The sequence below is a fragment of the Punica granatum genome, chromosome 5, assembly GCF_007655135.1.
Source record: "Punica granatum isolate Tunisia-2019 chromosome 5, ASM765513v2, whole genome shotgun sequence".
In the NCBI taxonomy this organism is placed as follows: domain Eukaryota; kingdom Viridiplantae; phylum Streptophyta; class Magnoliopsida; order Myrtales; family Lythraceae; genus Punica; species Punica granatum.
In genome coordinates this window covers 30,572,229-30,583,455 of record NC_045131.1, presented here as the reverse complement: position 1 = coordinate 30,583,455, position 11,227 = coordinate 30,572,229, and the positions used below count along the sequence as shown (strand labels likewise).

The 11,227-nt window shown below is 42.2% G+C and overlaps 3 protein-coding genes across 10 annotated transcripts; 2 read left to right on the top strand and 1 right to left on the bottom strand.

The window, feature by feature from the left end:
- LOC116207457 (heavy metal-associated isoprenylated plant protein 39-like) lies at positions 1 to 1,468 on the top strand. The gene is made up of 3 exons (XM_031540405.1): positions 1 to 274; positions 403 to 484; positions 649 to 1,468. The coding sequence occupies exons 1-3, from the start codon at positions 263 to 265 to the stop codon at positions 1,221 to 1,223; spliced, it is 669 nt and encodes a 222-aa protein (XP_031396265.1). The 5' UTR covers positions 1 to 262; the 3' UTR covers positions 1,224 to 1,468.
- Positions 1,469 to 1,651: 183 nt separating this feature from the next.
- LOC116207456 (two-pore potassium channel 1-like) lies at positions 1,652 to 3,027 on the bottom strand. Its single transcript, XM_031540404.1, has 2 exons — positions 1,999 to 3,027; positions 1,652 to 1,915 (listed from the first exon to the last, which is right to left on the bottom strand). Exons 1-2 carry the CDS (start codon positions 2,823 to 2,825, stop codon positions 1,774 to 1,776), a joined length of 969 nt encoding a protein of 322 aa, XP_031396264.1. The 5' UTR covers positions 2,826 to 3,027; the 3' UTR covers positions 1,652 to 1,773.
- A 1,036-nt stretch (positions 3,028 to 4,063) lies between these two features.
- On the top strand, positions 4,064 to 9,869 carry LOC116207455 (putative protein FAR1-RELATED SEQUENCE 10). 8 transcript variants are annotated; one of them, XR_004156929.1, is made up of 7 exons: positions 4,064 to 4,218; positions 4,368 to 5,435; positions 5,523 to 5,966; positions 6,081 to 7,050; positions 7,686 to 7,833; positions 8,405 to 8,600; positions 9,178 to 9,869. XR_004156929.1 is itself a non-coding variant. In XM_031540402.1 (4 exons), the coding sequence occupies exons 2-4, from the start codon at positions 4,416 to 4,418 to the stop codon at positions 6,690 to 6,692; spliced, it is 2,076 nt and encodes a 691-aa protein (XP_031396262.1). In that variant the 5' UTR covers positions 4,064 to 4,218; positions 4,368 to 4,415; the 3' UTR covers positions 6,693 to 7,187. The 8 variants fall into 8 exon arrangements, 1 of the variants encoding a protein (XP_031396262.1); XR_004156927.1 differs by having other exon boundaries at positions 7,683 to 7,833; positions 9,118 to 9,869; XR_004156928.1 differs by having other exon boundaries at positions 7,683 to 7,833; positions 9,191 to 9,744.
- The last annotated feature ends 1,358 nt before the right edge of the window (positions 9,870 to 11,227 follow it).

The following is an 11,227-nucleotide window of genomic DNA, read 5'->3' as shown; positions in this document are numbered from 1 at the left end:
TGACCACCCGCGTCGGTGGTTTTATGCTATTTACACTTCTCCCCTCTTGATTGGAACTTGGACTTTAGTAGTGTGTGGTTGTTCTAATTCTAGAGGCCGCCCTGCACTTTTTTGCTGTCTGCGCTTGTATTTGTGTCGATCCACTTCTTCTCCATTTCCCATTGCAAGCAAGCAGAAGAACTCCTCCTCCTTCTCCTCCTCATCTTGTTCGAAGTTTGTTCGGTTCATTCGACTCCCGGATCGGGTCTCATCTCCCACAGCCATGGCAGAGAAGGTATGTGAACTCACTGTGTTGCAAGCTCATGGACTTGTATACCCTTTTGATCTTTCTTCTCTTCTATAAGATCTTTTTTTATGGTAAATGTGAAGAGAAAGTACTGGACTTTGTATGTTCATGTGTAGGTGACAATAATGGTGATCAAGGTCGACCTTCAATGTGACCGTTGCTACCGGAAAATCAGGAAGGTGCTCTGCAGTTTTCCCGGTGAGTCTCCATTGATGTTGATATTTATGTACGTACACCTCCATATATATACATCATGTACATCGTAGAGTTGGATCGAGAATTAGGTGACTGAAGATCCAAAAAAAAAAAAAAAAGGGAGAGAAACTGAGTTGTTGCTTGGTGTTGAATTTTGTGGACAAGAGAAATACGAGACCAAGTCTACGATGAGAAGCAGAACTTGGTGACGATCACGGTGGTGAGCTGCTGCCCCGAGAGAATTCTGAAGAAGATCTGCTCCAAGGGAGGAAAGTCGGTCGAGAAGATCGAGATGATATCCCGGGATAAGAAGAAAGAAGGCGGCGACAAAGCCAAGGACGGTTCCGGCGAAAAAAAGAAGGACGAGCAGAAGGGCAAGGAGGCCGATCCAAAGAAGAAGGAGTCCGATAAAACTGCAGCTAAGCAGCCCGAAAAGAAGAAGGAAGGCGGGGATAAGCCCAAAGAGATCAAAGAGCCTGAGAAGAAGGTGGCAAAGGAGTCCATGCCAGTGCCTGTGGCGGGTTACCCTTCCATCTTCCCACCCGTGTACCCTCTCCAGGCTTATTACGATCCATACCAGCAACATCAGGTGTACGCCGGCGGGCACATGTCTTGCCCGTGCAATCAGTGCCATGGGATGCCGGGTTACTACATGGCTCGCGAAGGCAACAGGGGTAATTACTACGGGAATCGGGTCGACTACTTCAGCGAAGAGAATCCCTCATTCTGCACAGTCATGTAATGACAATAAGTGAGAAGTTCTTCCATATCGCCAAGATTACGATCGTTAGTGTCTATGTTTAGTTTAATTATTTGATGTGTTTTTTGTTGGGGTCTGGTGAGGCTAAGTCGAAAAGAAGTTGCTGTTAATAAAAGGTCGATTTGGCAGTTAGTTTCTGTGAACATGAAAGTTGTTCCAACTAATTGTGCGCAAGGTGTTTTCCGCTTGTTGGCTCAGACTAATCCGGTGTTGTTTATTCGGTGCAAGTTCATGCCTTTTCAATTCAGTTCCTCATCTAGGAGCCTGCTGATCATCACTGAGCAACTTCAACTACATCTTGGGAATAAGAGGACGTTGTGATCGATATACAATGCTGTATAGAGGTAATTTCCGGGGACATAAGATTTCTCCTTGAGCGTATTCCTATTCGGACTGAACTAAGTCAGATGTTGAATTAAATCAGATGCGGTATGACATATTACACAAAAGCTTTCAAATTTGACAAAATGTGTATGATATTGTATCTGACGGATGATAAATCATCGTTGTGGTGACGATGATGAATTTATCACTAAAGTTGAATTAAATCATCTGGAGTAAGAGTCCCCGAGTGGTTGAGATCGAGATTTTTGAATCGTTCCAGTAGAACCGCGATATCGTTCTGCTTAATCTTCCCCATCCTTTTCAGCTCATGCAGCACAAACTCCGCAACGCTGTGAACGATATATAAGAATTAAATGATAAGAACATCAAAAACACATTAGCAAGGATCATATAAGTAATTAAGCATATCCACCTGACGGCTTTGTCCTGGTCAAGATCGGCCTCCTCCAGGTCCAAGCTCGTAATTTTCCGTCCGAGGAGCCACTTCACTAGCGATCTCTGCCTGCTTTCAGATCCCAACTCAGCCAAGTAAAAGAAGAACTGAGCTAAGCAGATGGTACTGCTCAGTATCCAGAAAACCGCAAACAATCGGCCCTTTGCTGTCGAGAAGCTCTCGTCCCCATACCCAAGAGTCGTAATAGTCGAACAAACACAATATAACGCGTCAGCAAAGTCGAGATTTTCCACTGAGGACAAGAACACGAGCCCGACAGCTATGAGGACCAGAAGAATGGCCATGGAAGTTAAAAACTTGTACTTGACCTTGTGGAACTCGGCCTCTTTGTATTCCGGACCACTCTTGTCGTCAAAGTGGAAGGCTCTACATAAGAGAATCTCTTGCTTCTCTACAATGTAGTCGGCCGCCTTACTTAGAATTAATCCGACTAAAGCCATTCCCGTGAACACGTATAGCGATGCGAGAACCTTGGCCAGTGTGCTACTAGGCACGAGATCTCCATACCCGACTGTGGTCATGGTCACGATGCAAAAGTAAAGCGCGTCGAGGATCCCATTCGTTTTCTTGCCCTCAATATGGTCCATTAAAAGGAAGAAACTGAAGGTACCGATGCCGAGGTAGGCTCCCAGGAGTAAGACTACAACTCGGAAGGTTGGCCTTGTCAGCAAGGACAGGGAATCTAGGGGCGGTAAATCTTCGGTTTCTTTTGAGCACGGGGATTTCTGCACCGCCGAGGGCGAGTTCCGGCGATTCCTGTGCCTTTGAAGGAGATTCTTGTCCATCTGGTCCTTGAGATTGGATATTAAGGATTCTTGAGCCTCGTCCTAGGCCATAAGAAGATGTTCCTAGATCAGTCCTTGCGGTCTTCTTCAAACGACCGGCACGTCGAACTTCATCGACGCGTTTCGATGAAAACTCAAGAAAAATGTAGAGAAATGAGAGCTCCAAGTGATTGTTTAATTAGGATTGATAGCAGAGGTGCTGGAGTTGATGGTTGCAGGCGAAAGGAAATCTTGGATCCAGAGGCAGAGGAAAAGGAGAGGGGGAAAAATGGCAGACTCAAAGCCCATTGACCAAATTATTCAACGGCAAGATTGCAAATACTTTGCAGCAATCTCCACGCACGCCCGACTACTTCTCTTTTTCTGTTATTTTTCCTCCCCAAATAAAAAGCAGACAGGTATAAATCTGTAACACCATTTTTTTTAATTGCACTGCTGATACAAATATTTCAATATAGTACAATTTTTTTTACTTGATAGTACAAGATATTTCAAAATTGTTTCAGTATAGTACAAATCGTCATCTCGTCATTGACGCCATCAAGCCGACGCTGATGGTGCAAAGTCGATTTTTGTGGGACATTACATGATGGTGCAAAATGTTTTGAAGTTGTAATTTAATAGTATAAAATGTTTTACGTAAGTTACATGATAATACAAAATTTACAGATCTTGTAAAGGACGGCTTGACGGCATCAATGGCGAAATGACGGTTTGTACTATACTGAAACAACTTTGATACATTTCGTACCATCAAGTAACAAAAAAATATTTTGTACCATATTGAAACATTTATAAAACCTTTTGAACCGTCAATGCAATTTATCCCCTTTTTTTTTTAGAGATTATGTAATTGTAACACTAAAATCTCTAAGATCATCTTAATAATCTCTTAATTGCTCTGAATGTTAATTGTGTAACTGAGAAACGGGGATGCAGTGTGGTGGCATACGTTTTTACTCGTTTGAAATGTGGATTATGGAGGATCATAACACAAATTTCCATGACTCGTCTTTTCATAATCGGCAATCCAAACAATCCATTAGAGCAACCGACACGTATGATCTCCTTCCGAGGAAAGAACCCGTTTATTGAGGACAGAAGGGGGCACCCAGGCGTCGGCCGTGAGGAATAAACCTGGCCGTCGAAAACTAAGATGTTGGGCCCAAAGTGCTGGACTAGGCCCGTAAAATGGGCCTGCAGGGGTCCACTTGATAGTTGATACTGCTGAGAGGGCCCAACTCACTGTCCGTCTTCCCGGAAAAAGGAGCGAACATTTCTCGACTGGAACAAAATCAACAGAGCAGCAGAAGAAATCGCGCTATCGTGGAAGAACGATATCTCGATTCCCTCAACGGGTTTCAGCGCTCTGCTCTCCGTCGTCAGTCTACTGGTAAGTCGGTTCACCTCTTTGCCGGGCAACTGTTCTTTCTTTCTGTTCTCCAGCGCTTTCCTGTTCTGTACCATTTGAATGCTTTAATTCCTTGTGCTGTTTTATGTAACTAAATCCATGAAGATTGGTGATCCCTTTTGTGGGAATAGCTGGTTGGTTACAGTGAGTGAAGATTTCGGGTTGGAATACCGCAAACAATGGCGTCGGTGCCCTCCAAGAACATGTGGATACGGCGACAGCATTGCCCCTGCGGAGATTGGAAGTGTTGCATCGCGGTCGAAGGTGAGAGTGAAGAGACCCCTTTAGCTCCCCACATGGTAAAAACGAAATCTTTCTCGCCCGACTCTATGGTTGCCCCTTACGTGGGAATGCTCTTCAAGAGCGACGATGACGCGTTCGAGTACTACGCGAGTTTTGCGAGGAAAAACGGGTTCTCGATCAGGAAGGAGCGGTCTAGGCTTAGTCCCCAGTTGGGCATCTACAAGCGTGACTTCGTTTGTTACAGGGCGGGTTTTGCCCCAGCGAGGAAGAAGCCCACTGGGGAGCACCACCGGGACAGGAAATCGGTCCGATGTGGATGCGATGCTAAAATGTACTTGTCGAAGGAGGTCGTTGAAGGGGTTTCTCAGTGGTGTGTTGTTCAGTTCAGTAATGTCCATAATCACGAGTTGTTGGAAGACGATCAAGTCTGTCTCTTGCCTGCGTATAGAAAGATTCACGAGGTCGATCAGGAGAGGATACTGTTGTTATCCAAGGCCGGGTTCCCGATTCACCGCATAGTGAAGGTATTGGAATTGGAGAAGGGGTATCAGGGCGGACAACTTCCTTTCCTTGAGAGGGATGTTAGGAATTTCATTCAGAACCGTAAGAAGGTCATTCAAGAGAACGATACAATGCTGAATGAGAAGAGAGAAAGCGATATCGTTGAGCTTCTTGACGCATGCAGGGCATCTAAGGAGGCAGACGAAGGATTCAGTTTTGATTATACTGTGGACGGAAACAATAAGGTAGAGAATGTCGCTTGGTCTTATAGTGATGCAACCAATGCGTTTTCAGTATTCGGTGACGTGGTCTACTTTGACACCTCCTATCGGTCGATCACTTATGGAATGTTGTTCGGGGCATGGCTTGGAATCGATAACTTTGGGAAAACCATCTTCTTTGGATGTGGTCTGTTACAGGATGAAACACAGCAGTCCTACTCGTGGGCTTTACAGGTTTATCTTCATCGATACCCTTTATATCATTTAATGTTATTCACCTGCTGATTCTCTGTTAGATGACTTGTGTATGGCTAAATACAGACTTTCGTACGGTTCATGAATGGAAGATTTCCTCAAACAATTGTGACGGATCTAGATGTCAGCCTCAAAGATGCTGTAAGAAGCGGTTTGCCAAGCACTAAACACGTGATTTCTGTGTCTAGCATCTTACCCAAGCTATCAAGCTGGTTCTCTGTTCCTCTCGGCTCACAGTATGAGGAATTCCGATCAGAATTTGATTCTATAAATTGCATCGAGACTGCAGAGGATTTCGATTTTCAGTGGAACCAGATGGTTTCTCGGTTCAGCCTTGGATCGGACAAACATATTGCTCTACTTCATTCTGTGAGGGTTTCTTGGGCTCCCTCGCATACGAGGGGTTACTTGCTCGCTCGAATTACAAGCCCAGTGTTCTTAAAGTCAGTGGATACTTTCCTAAAAGGAATCTTTGGTGCACAAACATGTCTGAGGAGCTTTTTTGACCAGGTTCAGTGTTTAGCTTTTGTAATATCAGATGACAATATAATTTTTTGCTTGAAATCTGTGTGATATTAGTTTATTTTCCTATTTCCTGATTTAAATTCTGTTGCTTTTCCACAGGTCGGTGTCTCAGCTAATTTTCAAAACCAGTCACACAATGTGATGCAGTATTTGCATTCAAGAACATGTCTACCAATTGAAGATCATGCTCGTACAGTTCTTACTCCGTTCGCTTTCAATGCTTTGCAGCATGAGTTAGTGTTCTCCATGCAATATGCCTTGTCTGATATGGCCAACGGGTCATACCTTCTACGCCATTATAAGAAGATGGACAGTGAGCGTCTTGTTGTGTGGGTACCAGAAGAAGAACAGCTCTGCTGTCCCTGTAAAGAATTTGAATCTTCAGGAATCTTGTGCAGGCATGCACTTCGAGTTTTCATAGTGAAGAATTATTTTCAGCTGCCTGATAAGTACTTTCTCAGCAGATGGAGGAAGGAGAGCTCTCTTATGTTTTATGATGATCAGCCTGCTCAGCATAATGACGATGAGTGGTTTGGAGAGTATCAGTCTCTCACAGAAACTCTCTTTGCTGAGTCATCAATTACGAGGGAGCGCTCTGATTATGTCCGTGGAGAGTTAATGAAAGAACTCCAGAGGCTTCTCAATGAAGTGAGGCATATGCCTGATAGTGACGGTATAGCAGTGGAACTGAGTCTATCTCCCACTGGTTGATATTGTCTACGGGATCTAGTCCTTCAAGGTGAAAAACTAGAAAGATGATATCAAATGCCAGGAATGTGGTTAAGGCCTGAAGAGTCTAAGAGTTCTTCTAATGTGTGGCTTCCAAGTGGGATAGTCTGTGAAAGATGGTGGACTCTGTTGATTTAAACCTAAAGATAAAACTGCTACAAGATGAGAAATGAAGATGAGCTGAGGAGAGGAGATAGAAGACTTGTTTCTTGGACTGGACTAGTTGCCATTCAACAATATGTTTACTGGCACACTGCCTCATTCTGTGTCTAATAGCAGAAGAAAGTGAATTGGAAATCACAAAATTTGGGAAATATCCATGTTGGGGTTATAAGATCAGGTAGTTTTTGTCAGTTAGCCTCAATTGCTGGTTCTTTTTGTCTTTCCTCTTTGTTTACCTCATTGATGCTGTATTACATTCTTTGTTCACGCTCAAATAAGGGGGGTCTGGATGCAAAGATCGAGATGTCTATAAAATGCAGCGCACTAGGTTGGTATAGATTGGGAGCTTTAGCATTCAGCCATGGATGCAAAGAGACTCTGCTGAGTAAACTAGGTTTTGGTATTCCTATTTAGCGAAAAAAATAGGTTTTGGTATTCCTTCTTGAGCTTCTATATCTTCTGTTAAAGAAGATTCGAGAAAAGATAGAATAGGAAGACATGTTTCCAGAATGGACAAGATAATCATTCTCTGCGGAAACTTTGATCTTTCAGGTTTTTCAAATGAAGTTTGGAGTTTCGAGATTGATCTGGGTATCTAGTCAGTGGATTTGTAAATTCTTTCCCCCCTTACCCCACTTAAGTTTGGTGACATAACCTCTCTATCCCATCAATTAAGCTTGTCAATGATATCTTGCCCTAGTAAATTTAATTCCTACAGTGAATCACGTTGCATCTTAGGTTCATACTCATTATCATGCTCTCCTTTCGGCAATTATTGAATTTATAACCTTTTCCTATGATAAATTGCAGCAGAGTCAAAGACCCCCTTCACAGTGCCCTCCCTTATGGGAACCTTCTAAAGAAACCCTTCTTGGAGGCTTATCTGAGCTATGAAATATGGATCTTATGGTGAAAGTAATCTGGATCAGAACTGAAATAGTCAGACCGAGGCTGAAGCACGGTCAGTCCAGTTCTTGTAAAGCCCAATGTGCTAGTAAATGGAACCGTATCATTTTTTTTTTTTGATAACGAGGAGTTTATTCTCCTCAGCCCATAAACACCCCATAAGTCTATGGATCCAGGTAAGTTCATGTGCAAGCACATGCGTGGGTGGCCTTACCAAGGGCTACGTGCGCAAGGGGATTCAAACCTACGACCTTGTGAACTACTCACAAAGCGTACGCACGTCCTAACTACTTGCGCTAACCCTTGTGGGTTAATCATATCATTTTCGTGCTTTTAATACCTTAAGTTTGTCAAATTCACTTTTTTTTTAACATTGAAGAATCTAATTGGATTGTCAGACCCTTGGTTAAGCCTCGTAAAATATGATGTCCATTCTCATTTTCAAAACTATGGTCATATCCGTTTTATTAAGTTCTTTCCCCCCCCCCCCCCTCCTTTTCATTTGGTTTTAAGTTTCTGACTTAGTTCATTTGGTTGCTCTTTGCAGTACTTTTGCTCTCATTTCATTTACTTTTTAATAGTCCATTCTCCTGCTAGTAAGCGTCTGATTTAAAGTTACTTTGCAGGATGAACTGGAGAGTTGCAAGTGGTATTCCTCTACAATCCACATTTCTGAACAGTAAGGCCAGGGCTCAAATCAGATTTGATGGATTCTGCTGTAAATTGGATCTTCATGAGGCCATGTTCACATGCCTCCCTCGGATAGCTCTGAAGAAGCGCCAGAGTTGTACTCACGTGTACATATATTCTTCAATTATTGAGGTGCGTGATTCGATCCCTGTCTGCTGCGGTATAAATCATTGTTAGTAGGACATCGCAAAAGTTTTTATCATCACTAGTGTCTGGCCCATCCCCACCTGATAGCAAGGGGAAACTAATTTCTCCTCTGCCGTCCACGCGTGACGCGTGTGCATGGACTCCAGAGACAGGATAGTCAATATTGATGCAGACTTGCATTAACAATTTACGAGAGGCGCATGTTAGTCTCGGTTCCCACAAGTTCTATAACCTACCCGGGTTGATCTTGGTTCTTGTTTGGCAAATCGGATCAACCTCCATGCATATCAATATCAAAAAGCCATTACCGACAGCCACCTGTGGATAGGACCAGCGAGATCCTCGACTGTAGAGGAACCCTTTCCCCGGATTCTGAAAAACTGAAATCTGACCGGTCCCATAATGACCGCAAAACCCGATTGCAATTGCAAATTCCGTTCTCTCTCAAACTTCAATAGTAATTTCTGAATAGTTCCTTTTGTCTCTGTTGAGGTGATTCTAGATGCCTCCACTGCAACAGTAACATCTTGATTTAGAGCTCAAATATCTGTTCATGGGACAGCATGCATCTGCAGGTGAAGTTGTGCCAATCATTCATTTCATTCCGTCAAATCTGAAAATCGTTTGCCCAGAAGGGAAAAGGGGCCCAACCCCATCTGAGGAGTTGCATTTTGCCCCCATGATATTTTTCTTCAGCAGCAGAAGTGATGGAAGAACTGGTGAAAAAGTAGAATTCCTCGGAGCCACATCATAAGTGTGCGACTCTCATGGAGCTGTCGGTTTTCATGCAACAGTAATAGACTCAATCCCTTGTCGTCCCTTAGTCCTTTGTCTGCAGCTCTCCTCAACCATCATCCCTTCCATTGGAACTCAGCTCTGTGAATGAAATACACTCATCTGTGGTAAATAATACATGGCCCTTCCTTCCTTCCTTGTCTGTGAGCTCTCGGGGCTTTTGTGCCTTGGCTTTACTTTCGAGGGGGAAGCTTACAAGAATACCGAGTTGTAATACATGACTGATTGTATGCCCAGATCAGAAAATGAACGCGCTATACGGTCATGATTGGCATTGTAAAATGGTTTGTTTACGTTATCAATTATTTGAAAGCCGACTTGTTTACGTTCTCAATTATTTGAAAGCCGACATATACTTGTATGGATCGTTTCCTAGTGACGATGTGGAACATGAAGGACAGGTACTGATCGTTTCAATTATTTGAAGATTAGGCCCGATCCTGGGCTCATATTGAATTATTGTATCTGTCCCTTCAAATAACGTGGAATGGCTAATGTTAAATATCTTTGTTGGCGCATTTCATTCCGCACCAAAGAGTTGAAAAACACATATGGTAGTGGTCACTTCGTTGTCAATATTAAATGTTTGAAAGTAATCAATTTTTGTAAATAGATCGAGGACACCCGTGATTTCATCGAAAAAAATTTTCGGTCAGATATGCGCCATTTGCTTATATTTATATCTTGTTCATTAGCAAAAAAATGTTATGTGGGTGGCCGAGCATGGATTAATTTTTTGCGTGGCTGCATATCGCTGTAGACTCAGAGTTGAGATCCGTAATATATTGTGCCCCGCAACTCAAAAGTTAAAAATTTTCCTATCCTGTGGTGAATTATTGACAGCCAATATCAAGTACACGTGACACGTGAAGGGAGAGTGCTATGTTACTACATGAAGGGGTTGTATTGAGAGTTGAGGCATGAAGGGGCTGTATTGAGAGTTGAGGCTGAGAAATCGCATACTGAAAAAATAAAATTAGAAAATTCAGGGTGTATAAGAATATTAATTCCTCCATTATATCAACTTATAAGGTTAGTTTCCAACATATGATCAAATAGAGTGGAATGAGATGCGGAATGAAATGATTATCATGGCTAAAATGCATTCGCCTCCATTGAGATTTGAAGAAATTGCACATGGCCCCATTTGTTTAAAAAATAGACACTTAATCGCATTTAACTTTTTTTTACTAATCATTAATTTTTTTAAAAAAAAACATATTTAGGCCATAACTTTTGAATTTTTTTAAAGACCTCACATTTACTATTTGATCATCGTGTCACATAAAATGTTCCTACAAATGCTTTATTATTTTTAAAATACGTTCTTTAATTTTAGAAATAAAATAATGAGAAATCAAACAAAGTATTAGAAAAAAAAAAAAGGGAGGCTGACAAAGAGAGAGGAGGAAGGCCTCCGGCAATGTTGCTTCGAGTTGTGGTCCCTCACGACATCATCCTAAAACCATTTAATACGATTATGCAGTCAAAATGTAGTGCTTTATCTGTGGATATATATATATATATATTTATTATTATACCATTTCCATCATTGGTGGCTCACCTCTAGCCACCACCAGGCAAGACAGGGTCTTTATCATCGTCCAATGACATTACCTACGGTAGCTGTGGCCAGTGACACCTCAACCGCCCTCTGTTCTCCTTACTTCTCCTCTTTGTTTACAGTTTTTAGTTTCTTTTTTATTTTTAATTTTCAAATAAAGAAAATATATTAAAAATAAGAATTTCGTGTAATATAGACCTTATTCAGAAAAAATAAATATATGATTTTAAAAGGAAAGAAATCCAAATGTTAT

Coding starts and splice junctions, on each gene's coding strand:
- LOC116207457 (XM_031540405.1), top strand. Junction 485..648: donor GGTGCTCTGCAGTTTTCCCG/GTGAGTCTCCAT, acceptor TGTGGACAAGAG/AAATACGAGACCAAGTCTAC.
- LOC116207456 (XM_031540404.1), bottom strand. CDS start 2,825: ATGGACAAGAATCTCCTTCAAAGGCACAGGAATCGCCGGAACTCGCCC. Junction 1,916..1,998: donor GACCAGGACAAAGCCGTCAG/GTGGATATGCTT, acceptor TATCGTTCACAG/CGTTGCGGAGTTTGTGCTGC.
- LOC116207455 (XM_031540402.1), top strand. CDS start 4,416: ATGGCGTCGGTGCCCTCCAAGAACATGTGGATACGGCGACAGCATTGC. Junction 5,436..5,522: donor CCTACTCGTGGGCTTTACAG/GTTTATCTTCAT, acceptor GGCTAAATACAG/ACTTTCGTACGGTTCATGAA. Junction 5,967..6,080: donor TGAGGAGCTTTTTTGACCAG/GTTCAGTGTTTA, acceptor GCTTTTCCACAG/GTCGGTGTCTCAGCTAATTT.